This window comes from Drosophila bipectinata, chromosome 3L, assembly GCF_030179905.1.
Source record: "Drosophila bipectinata strain 14024-0381.07 chromosome 3L, DbipHiC1v2, whole genome shotgun sequence".
Classification (NCBI taxonomy): domain Eukaryota; kingdom Metazoa; phylum Arthropoda; class Insecta; order Diptera; family Drosophilidae; genus Drosophila; species Drosophila bipectinata.
In genome coordinates, this window is record NC_091738.1 from 6197288 (window position 1) to 6212132 (window position 14845).

At 46.1% G+C, this 14845-nt stretch overlaps 2 protein-coding genes across 4 annotated transcripts; one reads left to right on the forward strand and one right to left on the reverse strand.

Moving 5' to 3' along the window:
* Window positions 1-55: 55 nt before the first annotated feature.
* On the forward strand, window positions 56-3925 carry Noc1 (Nucleolar complex protein 1). The gene is made up of 5 exons (XM_017245903.3): window positions 56-827; window positions 883-997; window positions 1054-2622; window positions 2683-3531; window positions 3586-3925. Exons 1-5 carry the CDS (start codon window positions 174-176, stop codon window positions 3828-3830), a joined length of 3432 nt encoding a protein of 1143 aa, XP_017101392.2. The 5' UTR covers window positions 56-173; the 3' UTR covers window positions 3831-3925.
* Window positions 3926-4930: 1005 nt separating this feature from the next.
* Window positions 4931-14709, reverse strand: JIL-1 (JIL-1 kinase). 3 transcript variants are annotated; one of them, XM_070279485.1, is made up of 8 exons: window positions 14515-14709; window positions 12694-13592; window positions 10206-10274; window positions 10011-10144; window positions 8374-8458; window positions 7496-8307; window positions 6977-7434; window positions 4931-6912 (listed from the first exon to the last, which is right to left on the reverse strand). In XM_070279485.1, the coding sequence occupies exons 2-8, from the start codon at window positions 13442-13444 to the stop codon at window positions 5562-5564; spliced, it is 3660 nt and encodes a 1219-aa protein (XP_070135586.1). In that variant the 5' UTR covers window positions 13445-13592; window positions 14515-14709; the 3' UTR covers window positions 4931-5561. The 3 variants fall into 3 exon arrangements, with proteins under 3 accessions (XP_070135586.1, XP_017101390.2, XP_070135584.1); XM_017245901.3 differs by having other exon boundaries at window positions 13880-14709; XM_070279483.1 differs by lacking the exon at window positions 14515-14709 and adding an exon at window positions 13660-13810.
* Between the last annotated feature and the right edge of the window lie 136 nt (window positions 14710-14845).

A 14845-nucleotide genomic window follows, 5' to 3' on the forward strand; every position in this document is an offset into this window, starting at 1 on the left:
TCCATCCCTGGAGAGCGTTGCCAGACGCGGTAGGGGTTTGAGTAACCTGCAAGCTGGTCCCACTCAAATCACTTTAGCTGGCAACCCTACAACGCATATGTTTTTTAAAATACACGTGCAGGAGCATTTATTTTAATTAATGCTATTTATTTAATATTTTGATAAATAAAAAGATGCCGGCAGCCGTGGCCTCAGGTGTGCAATTGGGTGGACCACCCAAAAACAAGAAAATCGTTTTCGACGACTCGGGAGAGGCCATAGCCAAAGCAAATAAAAAGGACGCCTCCCCCAAGGAGCAGGCGAAAAAGCCCACAAAAATCCAGTTTGGAGAAGATGGTGAAGCTGTATCGAAGAAACCATTCAACAAAAGTCACCAGAATGGCCAAAAGCCTCAAAAGATAAAGTTCGGAGATGATGGTGAAGCTATAGCCCAGAAACCTTTCAACAAAAGTCACCAGAAATTCAATGGCCAAAAGCCAGGATTTGAAAAGAAGCCCCAGAAGATCAAGTTCAACGATGACGGTGCCCCTCAGAAGCAATTCAACAAAAACCAGCAACAAAATGACCGAAAACCTTTCAACAAAAATGGAGCCAAACCCGAGCAGGCCAAGAAACCGCAGAAAATAAAGTTTGGCGATGACGATGAAGCCACAGAGAAGTCCAAGAAACCGCAGCGCATTAAGTTTGATGAGGATGGAGCTGGGAAAAACGTGTCCGATAGCGAAGGCGATAGCGATGTAGAGCTGGGAGCTGTCCTCAAAAAGCACAACAAGTACCACTCCAAGGCGGACGAGGACGAGGCGTCCCAAAAGAAGTGGTACAATGTGGTAAGTTGGTAAGAAGTCATAGAGGAGCAAAACACTGCTATATGTCCTTTTTTAGTATCCCGATTATCCCTCAACCGATGAAGTGCTGGACATGAAGGAGAACGAGCAGCTGGAGCTGTTTAATCTCTGCAAGAGTTCCTTCGAGGCGGAGAAGAACACATTTAATAAACGTAAGTCACAAGAGTTGACTTCCAGGGTATATAATGTACTCCCATTTATATTTTAGGAAACCCCACCGATGCTCGCTGGTTGCAGACCGCTCTTCACAAAGGTACGGCCAAGGATCGGGCAAATGCCGGAGCCCTGCTGGTCACGAGTAATCCTCTGGGCAATTTGGAAGCCCTCACAACTCTGATTGGATTCTGCAAGCTCTCCAACAAGGTCAGCAACGATGTGATTGCAGTGCTGACGGATCTGTGGCAGGAGGTGCTGCTGCCACCCAACAGAAAACTTCTGGCCATCCACACTCGCGGTGCCGATTGGAAGAAGCTAAAGAAGGACGATACTCTGCACAAGGAGCAGCAGCGACGCATCTACGCTTACTGGTATTTTGAGAGCGAGTTGAAGGATCAGTACCACGAGTTCCTGAAGAATGTGATGCAGGGACTGCAGACGGGACAGGAGCACAACAAGAACTCGTCGATTGTGGCTGCCGCTAGACTGCTCTCGTTTGCTCCAGAAAAGGAACAGATGCTGCTGACGATGCTGGTCAACAAACTGGGTGATCCCGTGCCGAAAGTCGCCTCCAAGGCCCTTCACCATCTCAGTGAAGTGGCCCAGAGGCATCCGAATATGTGCGGTGTGATTGTGGCGGAAGCCGAGAAACTTCTCTTCAGGAACAACATCTCGGAAAGAGCCCAACATTTCGCACTGTGCTTCCTCTCCAGCATCGCCCCTTCCGGCCGGCCGGAGGTCTGCACCAAGCTGGTCAACATATGCTTCGCTCTGTTCAAGGTCCTGGTCCAAAAGGGAGCTGTCAACAATCGCACCATGCAGGCCATCCTGAGATGTCTGCAGAAAGCCATTGTGGAAGCTCAGCCGGCGAAGGATAGCAATGGGGAGCTGCTCAACAAGGAGATGCAGGACACCATCTACCGGCTGGTCCACTTGGCGGACATCCGAGTCAGCATTCAGACCCTGGGTCTGCTCCTGCAACTGATCACGGTGAAAACGGAGAAGTCGGATCGTTTCTACAACGCCTTGTACGTGAAGCTGTTGGATCTGGACCTCGTCAATGTGGGCAGCAAAACGGCGGCCCACCTGTTGCACATCGTCCACCGCGCCATCCACATAGACAACCATGTGGCCAGGGCTCAGGCGTTTATCAAGCGCCTCCTGCAGATCACCCTCTATGCTCCTCCCCACATCGCAGCCGGTTGCCTGATCGTTCTCCACAAACTGCTGCGCATGCGCCGGGAGCTAATAGGAGGCAGTGGGGCATCCGAGGAGGTGGCGGCTGGTGCTAAGGTTATTCTTCCAGCAGATGTTGATCTTGACAAGTTTGGCAGCGACGATGAAGAAGTCTACAAGGATGTCAAGGAGGAGAAGGAAGCGGAGGAGGACAAATCCAAACCGAAGGAGGACAAGGATGAGAAGAGCCAGGGATCCTCGTGGCATCATGCCAGTGTCGCTGCCACAGAGTCGAAGGTGCGAGAAATCGATTCCTGCAAGTATGATCCGTATCATCGGGTTCCTGCTTTTGCGGGAGCTGGCTATGCTCTCCGGAATGAGCTCTTGTTGCTGCGAAACCACTACCATCCCACTGTCCAGGTCTTTGCAGAGCAGATCCTGCAGCGTGAGTTCTAAAATCTTCTTTCATTCTCCATTTGTAGAACTGTCTTTTCTTTTTTTTTAGAGGCCCGCATCGATTACTATGGTGATCCGTTGAGGGATTTCGGATTGCCACACTTCCTGGAGCGATTCGCGTTCAAGAATCCCAAAAAGCTGGACAATTCCCAGGCGGCGGAAAGTGCCACAGTGGCCCACAAGCGCTACATTGCCCAAGGAGGTCGTGGAAAGCCTGTAAAGTCGCTCACGAAGGCCAACTGCACCGAGGACGAGATGTTCATCTTCAACTTCCTGGAGCACAAACGGCGGCAGGCAGAGATCGTGGCCCAAAGCAAGAAGGAGAAGGGCGTGAAGAAGGAGGATCCCGACGGGGATGAAGACGCCGAAGGTGACGGAGAGTACCTCAAGGAAGGAGAGGTGGACGACGACGAATTCGAAGCCTATCTGGATGGCTACTTTGGCAAGAAGTTCAAGGATGGCGGCGATGCCGAAGAAGAAGATGACGAGCTCAACTTCCTCGAGGAGCTGGGCGGAGAGATGCAGGCAGACAAATCCAAGAAGGACAAGAAAAAGAAGAAGTCGGCCGACAAAGAAGAGGACGACATGGAGGACATTGACGATGACTGGGGCGACGATGACCTGGGAGAGGAAGACGATGATGATGAGATGGCCGGTCCTGGCGAGGATCATTCAGATGACGAAACAGGATCTATAGATCTAGAGCCAATGGAGGATGATGATGATGATGACGAGGGTTCTATTTCCGATGGAGACACCAGCGACATGCCGGAGAGTCCCGATGAAGATGAAGACGACGATGATTTGGATGCTCCACCCAAATCCAAGCGATCTCGCAAGGATTCAGGAAGCATGGTGGATGGACGAAGCTTTGCCAAGACCCTCAAACAGAGTCATGGTATGTTTTCCATTCATTTTCCTTTTCCAAACAATAATTTTCTTTTCCAAACAGACATGTCTTCGCTGTTTGCTGCCGCCGATGACTTCTCCTCGATGCTGGAGGAGAGCTCCAAGGTCAAGGGCCAGGGCACGAGTAATGCCGTTTTCAACAAGGACAAGTCCTCCGCCAAGCAACTGAAGTGGGAGGAGAACCGTAGATCGAATACGAAGACCTACACGGGCAAGAAGTTCTCCGGAAAGTCCAAAGCCGGCAAAGGCGGAAAGCCACAGAAGGGTGGCAAGAAGCGGAAACACTAGCATCCCGGCTAGTAGATGGATAGGATAGTTAAGGATGTAATAATTTTAAAGGAAAACAATGAGATGATAATTTGAAATGCTTTATTTTAACTGCATTTTGATATTGGTTTTATTTACAAACTTTGGTGACTTAATCGCTAGCAACTTGTTTCGATCGAGGATATCCTTGAAGGGGATATCGATCATAACTACTACCATCCGTATAACACTTTGGCCGAACTGTAAAAATCGGTTTCAATTCGATTTGATTGCTTTCCTCTCTTAATCCTTATATTTAACTAGTTGCCCCCCTTATTTGTGAAGGTAGAGTCGTCTATGGTCTGGGTTTTTGGGAGGGGGGGTCACTGTCTGTGGGTTATCTTAAACTACGTTAGCCGATCTTTATATATCTTGATGTCAATTCAATATAAAAACTCTTGCCAAACAGCTCCCTTAGCTTATAAAATGTATGGGTTAACTTTTTTTTTTGGGTTTTACATTTTTTTTCTGTTCGGTTTTTGTTGTTTTCTAAGGCAACTTGTTAAAAGGCAACTTTAATATAAATGTTATTTGTTTTTATACTAAAATTTACACCGAGTTTTTATAATTATAGTTCAACATCCAGTTATTTATTTTCGACTTTTTGCACAGGATATGTGGATTGATTTAAGGGGATTTTTCGGTTTCTATCTGAGTGTTGGTAACCCTACAACATAATACACTTAAAAAAAAGATAGAAAAAATAAAAATAGTAATGTGTTCAATTGTTTTAGATTTTTTATTTACTTTCATGGGGGTTTCATAATCTTAACCATAAATAAAATATGTCTAACTTGCGGAAAAAAGAAATAAACAAAGAAAATACTTAACAAAACAATTAAAATGTGATTGCAATTAACAATTCTAGGACTATCATCGGATTCTAGGACTTGATCTTAATTTCTGATTTCATAATAATTTTTAAATTGAAATAAACTGAAATAAATTGAAATCATTTAGGGCTATGGGTAGGGACTCTAAAGAGCAGTCCCAACTGCCATAGGAATTTACAATTCCCACTAGGTGGGGGGCGGGGGGGTTAGAACTGACAGAACCGACCTAAAATAATTATATGTTGAGTGTGAATAGGTCACCCCCCTGGTGGGGAGATATATTGGTGATTGTTTCGGTCTTTCTTATCATTTGATTTCCTATGTTTGTGTGTTTTTTTCTCATTTTTTTAGATTTTAGTTTTGTTTGTTAATTGGATTTTTTACATTTAGGCTATTCAAATAATTAACTAGCACAACAAATCGTATATAAGCATGTTGCGATCTCTATCCTCCACTCTGTAGTTTAAGTTTCCTTTAAGCTTAAAGTTAGTTTGAAATGTGACACGCTAAGTCAGTTGCTTCAACTAAGTCTAATGGTTGTAATGCATAACAAACTCGTTAATAATTATTGACAGGATCTTTGGTGCGGTATGCGGATGATCCTTCCATTCTGGCCCTCGCGTTCTTTGTGTCTGTGTACAATCTATATGTGTTCTGGCCGGGGTCTCGTTATTGTATCGGTGCCATGGCCGTACCCGTATCTGTTTCCCGATCGGGTCATAGTCTGTCAGCTGAATTCGGTCGTCCACTGCAGCACCGCTGGCAGTTCCTCCTCGTCCAGCTCCTCCTCTTTTATCTCCTCCTTGACCTCCACCTGCATCTCCACCTCCACTTCCACCTCCTCCACCGTCTCCGGTTGTGCTACATCCTTGTATTCCTGTCATTCAAACACATACCGCTGGCGCAGCGCCCTCGCTCTCTCGGGCTGGACACGAGTCGGCGGACGTGGCACCTTGGGTGGCGGCTTCGCGCGCTTCGGCTTGGGCGGCTTGGGTCGCGGAAAGATCATCGGTTTCTCGTAGGCCTCGTCGATCTTCTCCACCTTAATGCTGGGAGCACAGTAGACCCTTCGCTGCTTCTTAAACCGGTGCTTGAGGACCTGCTGCACTCCGTAGATGAGGGCACAGAAGTGCCGCCAGCTGGCCCGCGACTTCCGCCACGATAACTTCAGATTACCAAATCCATGAAGGTCCTCCTCATCGCGCAGGGAAGGTCGCGAGGTAGTGGGCACACTGCGAGGCACGATGCGCGTGACTCTTGCGGGGATTCGCGGCTGCACAGCTTCTTCAGCCGGAGGCGGAACCTGCTGCATCACCAGGTGCATGCCAGCCTTGCTGTCCTCCTCTGCCACCACACCCCCAGTGTTCGTGAGCAGCTGGCTCTCGGTCCGCCGTTGCTGCCGTGTTCGGGGTCTCGTTGGGGAGGTTTCCTCTGGAACCACGTCTGTTTCTGCAGGAGGAGGTGGTGGCGGTGGCATCTGTTCATGTTCGTCCGGCGGTAGTATGAAATCTATGAAGTCCGTGGGTCTTCGCAGTGGCGGTGCGTTCTCATCGAAACCGTGGAAGTCCATCAATCCATCGAAGTCGGGGTCGAAACGTTCATGAACCACCAAGTCCTCGTCGTCGGATGATGCCATAACTGCATTCACATTGGTCTGGAGCTCCACCACTGGTTCGCTTGGCAGGTTGATGCCCTCATCCTCCGTCACATGCACCATCGAGGATTCAGGCAGTTCTTGCTGTACTCCCTCGGAGGCCGGTTTACCGACCGCCGGCTGCTCCATGGTGTCCTCGCTTAGGTCCACCACGACCTGCTCCTCGGCTGGCACTATTATATCCACATCCGGATCATTGCAGCCATATTGCAACCACGGGGACTCCAGTATCTCATCCAAGGTGGGCCGATCCGAGGGATTGCGCTGCAGGCACCATGCCACCAGGCGGCGGAACTCATCGGAGGCATTCTGCCAGCCCTTGGAACGCTGGTTGAACGAATCCCGCTGTATACGTTTCCGCAACTTGTGGTGGGCAGCGGCGCTGTGGTCTGTGTCGCTCGTGCCCTGTCTGTAGGGAGGATGCCCCACCAGCATGGTGTACAAGGTGGCGCCCAGCCCGTATATATCCACAGCTGGAGAGTAGGTGACAATGTTTGGATCGGTAAGAAGCTCGGGCGGTGCGTAGTCCAGCGTGTAACGGGGTTTGTCCTTCCAGGTCTCGAAACTGCTGCAATAGCTGTGGGGGGGGGGGGAAATGGAATGAGTGGAAGTTGGAGTGGAATAGGTGATTCAGTTGTTACCAGGCATTGCCAAAGTCCACTAGCTTAACGCTCCTATCCTCCCGGCTCTCAAACATTATGTTCTCCGGCTTCAGATCGCCGTGGATGAAGCACTTCGAGTGGATATGTTGCACAGCCATAACCAGCTGCAAAAAGATATCGCGGCACGCCTCCTCATCCAGATGACCACGCTGTGTGGGCCCGGTGAGCTCCTCACCGCACAGGTACTCAGTGATAATCCACGTCTCGCACTTATCCCGGAACGCCCCATGATAGCTGACAATGTTCTGGTGGCCGTTTCTGTCCAGTGCGCACGATATCAGCGCGTCCACCTCCGAGGCCCGAAACTTGGACAGGGGAACAACCTTGGCCATGAAAACCATTTCGGTAGAGATGTCGCTCACAAAGTGGCACGTGCCATAGGATCCGCTGACGGTGCGGGTGCCCAATTCGAGATCATCCGGTCTTGAGGGGATGTGCTGGAATGAAAACCCACATTAGCTTTAATCTCCATGGGGAAGGCTTTGATTTAAAGCTCACCTGCAGCCCTGGATTGCAGTATTCGATGTGGCAATGGTTGTCGCGGCGCATCTGCTCGAGATGCTCCGGCGCTACGTAGGTGTAGCCGCGGAAAAGGCGAATCCGGCTGGGCGGGGCATCGCACTCGGCGTCTTCGGGCACCATGTCGGTGAACTCGCTGCTGAAGTTCTGCACATCATCCTCGGAGGTCAGGGGCGGCTTGTAGGGTGCCTTTCGGCGCTTGGCCCGCAACTCCTTCCAGTTGATTCCTTGGAAGAAGGGGTGCTCCTTGATCTCGCTGGCATCGCGATGGTTGCCACCCAGGCGTCGCTTTGGGTTCTTCTCCAGCATCTTCAGAACAAAGTCGCGAGCGTGCGCGCTGAACGAAGAGGGGATCAGCGGCTGTTCCTTTTGGATCCTTCGCGAAATCTCCGACTGCTGGCTCTGCCCGTCCGATGTGGCGAACGGGGAGGCTCCAGTGAGCAGTTCAAAGGTGAGCACTCCCACCGACCACCAGTCCACGGCGCTATCATGACCGGGCGGTCCTGTCCGGATGATTTCCGGCGCCATGTACTCCAGTGTTCCGCAGAAGCTGTGCGCCCTGTACTCGTTCTCTGCAGTAAGGATCTTCGAGAGTCCAAAGTCAGAAAGCACAATGTGTCCGTCACCATCCAGCAGAATATTCTCCAGCTTAATATCTCTGTAGATGATGCCCAGTTGGTGCAGCTGCTCGAGGGCCAGCACTACCTCGGCAATGTAAATCTTCACCCGCGATTCCTCGAAGTTCTCGGAGTGATACAGGTGTGTAAACAATTCCCCGCCCTTGGCGAAATCTGAAAAATTCGGAGAATCCGAGGGTTAGTTTTGGCTTCAAGGGATAATGGCTGATGATCTCTCACCTAGGACCAGGTATAGCTTGGTTGAGGACTGAAAGGCGTAGTGAAGGCTTACAAGGAAGGGACTGCGCTGGACGGCTTCCAATACCTGGAACAGGGTGGAAAATGGAAATTTAATGGAAAATCACAAACAATTGAATAGATTTTGGAATAATTTTATAAGTAATAGCTCTTATCAGCATCATTTTAGATAAAGATTACTAGTAATTGGGCCCTTATCGATGTTCTTAGATTCTCTTTCGCTTATCAGACTACCTGGAGTGCTCTTCTCCTTTGTTTTGAGCTTCGTTTACACAAAAACGAATTGAATGTAGTGGTCTAGTGTTTTTGTTGCTGTTCGTCTGTTTATTTTTTTGCTAATTAGTTGCTGCTCTGGGCATAAAGATTTATATATTTTGTGGAAAAATACAAAATCCCCAAGTGAAAGATGAATAAAAAAAAAAAAAAAGTGAAAAGTACTCGAAAATAAATTAATGAAATGAATTCGTCTCTCGCTCTCATTATGTCAGATGAAAACTTTCACATTTCACGTCCAGCGTCGTTCGTTTATTCGATTCCTTTCTATTTTCGGCAAATTATATGGTAATTTCTTAGCTCTACCGAGAAATAATTAAATGTTATGTGTTTGCTATTGACTATTTCGCTCTGTGTAATAAATAATAACTGGGTTAGTGGCACAGGCAGTGTACCTTGAACACAAGCCAAGTGCGTGTGAGTGAGTGTGTCGGATATACAAACTACAACAAAAAAAAAAACAGAACAGGACCACCCTCCAAATTGTAAATTTGTTCAATTTATCTGTCACACAATGCGCCGCTTATCTCTGCTGCCATCCCGCTCTGGCGCCCCCCCACACCTGTTTGCAGTTATTTAACGAATTCCGTGGTCTTTCTCCTCTTTCTTTTCTTTTATGTTTTTGGTTTTCTATTTTCATTGATTTGCTATTGAGAGTCAATGCCGCAACAGAAACCGGTTACTTACACTATGATCTCAAGAGGTGAGTCTCTCTCGCTCTCTCTGAAACTACTCTATTAGAGTTTCAGATTTATTTTTTTAAACTAAAATTGAAGGTAATTAAAATTATTAATTATAGTATTGGCTTTTTTTAAGTTTGAAGCAAAACTCCCTTTTAGCTTTTGGCCCACTCTCCCTACATCTCTTACATCCAACTCTCTGTTTATCCTCTCTTTTGACTTCAACAGTTGCTCTCTGCTAGCTTCTTGCCGGTGCAACAAGAACAAGTCACTAAGTGGGTCACAAGAACATATGTATGTACACATCCCCTAGTCTCTCTCCGCCTTCCACCTTCCCTTTTTCCCGTTACTGGTTTTCTGTTTTCCTCTTGGACCTGCTTCTGGAAACTGTACGTGCGACTTTGAAGGTTGTTGTCGTTGGCCAAGTTTAATTTCAATAAGCTGCACTTTATTGTTAAGAAGAAGAACCTGACCAAAGCCAAGAATATAAAAGAAAAAAGTGTTGCAGTAATTGCGAAAATAGCACGCAGTGTTGGTTAGCCAGAAAAGATAACGGTAAATTAAGCTAAAAGAAATGCTAACATGTCTCAACAAGTTTACATAGAGGATTTTTGGAAATAAATTTAAAGAATATTTAATTTATTTATGTATTTTAGTTATACTAACCACTCGCTCTGTTTTAGTATGCTCAGCGGTTTTACGCTTCTGGACCACCGTGATCTTGTTAAGAACCTTCATGGCATACAGCTTTCCGGCATCGTGGCGGGTCAGCTTGCGAACCAGAAACACTCTTCCATAGGCTGTAAAATGGATTATATTTAGTACAAAGTTAGTCTTTCTTTAAAAAGTATATTAACTTACCTCCTGTGCCAAGAACTCGAACTATTTTAAAGTCATTCAGACTAACGGCCTCGTCACTGTACAATTTCACTGCAAAAAAGAAAATAAATATTTGCATTAGTAGGGCTACTTATCGACGAAACTAATCAATTATCAGAGAGAAAATAATAAACGGTAATTAATGCGAATACCTGGCCACACATCAATGTGTAAAATAAAAAAAAAAGACAAGCGATGGGTGGGCGCGATATAAATAGTTGTTGTTGTTTGCATTTTTCGTTCTACCCGACACATGTGAATCGAATTATCGCGTTTTATTTTTATCACTAGCCCAGCACGTGCCAGACACTTGATTCCGTTATAAAGGGTATGAGGGAAGTGTAACGCATAACGGTAAACATGCGAACGATGCGAAAGACAAACGAAAGCAATGTAATGGAAGATTCGAGCCATCTTTGGGGAGTTTGCTAATCGGAATGGGTTGTGGGTGGGTGGTAGTACTCTCATTGACCACAAGACTGCGCATCTCGAATTCAAGGACAAGGCTGTTAGAGATGGGAGACTCTCTTATAGGCCAAATGGGTTCACTGGCCCCAGGACGTCGCACTACGATTACTGAATTTACGATTATAACAAGGCCCAGACGACATTCAACCAGATTTTATATGCAAATATTAACATGACCACAGACTGACTTCAGAGCAGGCATACTAGGGATCCTTTTTCAGTCTCTGACTAAAATTAATGTCCCATTTTGGTGTTTCTCTGACTGATGACTTCCCACCCCACCAGCCTGCTTTTGTGTCCTTGGACCTTGAAGGACAAGTTCATAGAAGAGATAACTAAATCTGTCAAATCCTCTCATAGCCTAACACCCATAGTGGCGCCGTTCCACCCTCCTTTGAGAGAGCCATCTATATTTCGAGTTATTGCGAAATTGGGGAGACATTTCAACTGCAACTGGGAGGTTAATGAAACTGAATGAACCTGTTGTTGTTTTATTATTTGATATTCAAGTTGCTAACAACAAGTCGATGTAATTTGCGCAAAAACACAGCCAACTCACGGGATGACGCGTGCCGAAATTCCTGAAAGGGACCAATGAACCCATTTTCTCAAGTGGGTGGGCGGAATTGTGGGAGGGAAATAGCTTTTTCTACGGAAATATTGATTCAACAAAATAGGAGTTTCAAGAGGTGAGGGCGGGAACTTGTTAACTTGGCCAGAAGATAAAATTTAAAAGGTCAGAGGAGGAAAAAAGCCTTAAAAATAGAAGAGATCTAAGTATTTTTTGAATAATTTAAGATAAATGATATTGATCTATACCTAAAATCTTAAAGATAATATTTATAGGATTATATTTTTTATGACTTTATAAGAATTTATATTTTTATTAAAGTGTATTTCATTTAGACCGTTTCATTAGTCATCTCATTTGAGGGAATATCAAATCGTATCTTGAAGTGTCTCTGTATTTTTAACCCGTCCTGTGACGCCGTCGCCGATCTGGCCTTGATATCGCTTTATATATCGCGGTTCTGTTGCCAGGTTCTTAAACCGAAACACCCTCAAAAAATGTGTATTTCTCGCTGCGACTAGGCAAAGTTTAATGAACGGAAAACCGAAATAATACAAGCAATAAAAACCGCAACAAGTGGGGTTTCAAAGAAACCTCTCTTTAATTAAAAAAAAAAGGGTATATTATGTTTATGTAATCGAAAACGACTTCTGTTTAAAGTTTGTAACATTATCAGTACAGTACTGGATCTTGTTTATAGAAGGCTACTAGCCAGGGGGTGGGGGGTGAAGATAGCATTGTTATTCGTTATTCTGTTGCCGTGACAATTTTCTTGCGATAATTATAGTAGTACTAGGTAGTGTATAGCACACCTCACTTATCATCAGCTGGCAATTATCCGGAGAGGCAAACGTGTTCCATCTATGCTCGATGTCTGGCGAGTTGCATTGTCAAGTTCAAGTAAATAAGTGGCCTACGAGCAACAATGTTGGCACTACCTCCCGTTTATGCAAACAAGCTTGTACAGTGGTACAAAATATTAAAATATTGAAAAAAAAAATAATCATCATTCTTTAATTTAGAATTAAAAATACAAAAAATAAAAAAATATATTGTATATCTTCCTTTACAAACCAGTTATACAAGTTTCTAGCCCACTGTGCCGCATTTCGGCCTTAAGTGGGGTGTATTGTGAACTATGCCTGCCTGCCCACATCGACTCGGTGAGCTGGGTGCTGACAGAGAGGGGGGTCAGTCAGTAGTTTTGGAACTGGCCCGAAGACCGAGACAAACCGGGTAGAGTTTTCTGGGTAAGTGTGTCAAGGTTGAATGCATGTGCTCCACTTTCGAAAGGACACCAGAGACTGCATTCGACATTGAACGAGTGAGGGCCACTCCTTCTTGCCTTCTACCTAATCTTGGTGGTTATTTTTAAATAATCTAATACTTTTCTTAATTAAAATATTAAATTAAAGTCAAGGATTAACTCACCATAGGATCGCAAATCGGTAACCACTTCCAGATCCTTTTGATGCGCCTCATTGTCCAGATCCAGTGGCGTACTGTTACTGGTCGGCACTGAATAGGGGGGCGTGGCAGGTGCTGATGCTGCCGCCTCGGCTGCTGCCGCCGCCGCCGCTGCAGCTGCTGCATTGCTATTGCTGGCATTGGTCGGACGACTGGCGGCGGGCTCCCTCATCTCTTCAGGTTCTTCATCCTCCTCCGTGTCCTGGTCATAATAGTCGCGATCCTCCTGCTCATCGTTGCTCTCTGCATCCGAAATGCATACCACATCGGCTGCCTGCTGCGGGGACGGGGAACGTGGCGTCTCCGGCGAGACAGTGTCCCTATAGGAGTACTCCCTGGTCCCTGACTCAGTGGCTTTCTTGCTACTGCTGTTGCTGTATTGCCCATTGGTGATGTTGTTATTATTGTTGTTGTTGTAGGATGTCAGGGACTTGCCGGAGCTGCCGGCGTGTGTATGCTTGGTCTTGGGCTTCTTGCTAGTCCCATTACTGATGGGACCTGTGGCTGGAGATTTGCTGACCCTCCGCCGCTTTCCACCGCCATTACTGCTGCCGTTGGCATGGCCATTCAGGTGCTGGAGCACCTGGATTTGATCCTCGTCCTCCCGCGCCTCCATCACAATGGCATTCTGCTGGTTGTTCTTGCGACGCGACTTATTGGAGCTGGTGCTTGAGACAACGTCACTTTGCTGGTCCTTTTTATGCAATCGACTCATATCGGAGCTTTATTCTTTAGAACTCTTGCCGATTTAAGGTTTTATATTCTACGTACTTTTTACGTAGTTGGGGATAGAATTAAAAGGTAACTTAATAGAAACAAATTAAAAGGTTCAGTGCCTGATTATCGTGTCGCATTGTGTTAAGCTGGAAGTAGATGAAAAAGAAAGGTTATAGTTCATATAAATATTAGTCTATTAGATGGTCTTATTACACTCTATTAGGCTAGCCAGTCTTCACCGCACTTCTCCACATGCCATTGCCATGCCTTTACCCCTCACCATCATCCACAATATACAACAATATGGTACAGTTTCAGCGCAGGCAGGGAGCACATCGGGAGCAACACCAACAGCAATGGCAATTGGATGTATCGAGAGTCTGGGCGTTCTTCAAACGTTCATTTAAAAGGCCACTCCACTCCACTCACTCACCTCGCGGACGGAAAGAAGCCCAAAATAATATACAGTAGTGGTCGGTCGTTTGATAGAATTGCGGGGGAAAGTGTTGGATTATAATGCGTGGGGTTATGCAGCAATGCGATATGCAACACTGTTAGGGCACTGTATGCGCTCGGGATAAGGTGGGCCCCCCCAACTTTTTGGTGTTTTGTTGGCTTAAATGTTATTATTCAACCATTGGTTGGCGCTGCACCGCGGTTTTGTGATTATCACAGTCTTTATCAGCCGCGTTTTGCACTGCCACAGTTTTTTTCTGTTTCACAGTTCTCTTTTCGTTCTTTTACACGTACACATACACTGACGCGTACACGTACACTACACGCACACACGCTGGCACTTTTAGTTGCGGCGACTACGTTTCGAAGCGTTTTTGTTTTCGTCCCCAGATTCTACTTTTTGGCGCTTGTTGTCTACGGATTCGTGTTATCCTTTTTATCAATTTCACATTGGCCGATCCTGGGGAGGACTTGTTTTGTTTATGTTTTCGAATTACGTGCGTTTTTAATATGCCAACAAGGTTTTAGCGCCGCTTTCTACACACACACTGATGCGCGGGACGCTCTCCACCATCTGCTTTGCGCTCTCATTCGCGGACACTTATTAGCTACCTTGAGTGCAATCGGAATTTTCAGCCCACTTCATTTGCTCCGCGCTTTTATAACTTTTATCGGGGCGAAGGCCTCCAGGAAAAATGTACACCACTCGAATTGACTAATTTACACAGCACCGAACAATTTTTTCGACTTTCCGCTTTGCTCAATTCGCTTTCTGATATCTTCTTACGTTTGCTGTTCAAAATCTCACGACACTGCCACACCAAAAATAACGCGTTATATCGATAAGGTAATCGATAGATGGCAGTGTTGTAAAACGAGCTACATTATTCTTAAAAATTTTCATTCTTTTAAAAAATATTTTAATAATATTATTAAAATTTTT

Coding starts and splice junctions, on each gene's coding strand:
- Noc1 (XM_017245903.3), top strand. CDS start 174: ATGCCGGCAGCCGTGGCCTCAGGTGTGCAATTGGGTGGACCACCCAAA. Junction 2,623..2,682: donor TGCAGAGCAGATCCTGCAGC/GTGAGTTCTAAA, acceptor CTTTTTTTTTAG/AGGCCCGCATCGATTACTAT. Junction 3,532..3,585: donor GACCCTCAAACAGAGTCATG/GTATGTTTTCCA, acceptor TTTTCCAAACAG/ACATGTCTTCGCTGTTTGCT.
- JIL-1 (XM_070279485.1), bottom strand. CDS start 13,444: ATGAGTCGATTGCATAAAAAGGACCAGCAAAGTGACGTTGTCTCAAGC. Junction 10,145..10,205: donor TCGAGTTCTTGGCACAGGAG/GTAAGTTAATAT, acceptor TCCATTTTACAG/CCTATGGAAGAGTGTTTCTG. Junction 8,308..8,373: donor CAAGCTATACCTGGTCCTAG/GTGAGAGATCAT, acceptor CGAATTTTTCAG/ATTTCGCCAAGGGCGGGGAA.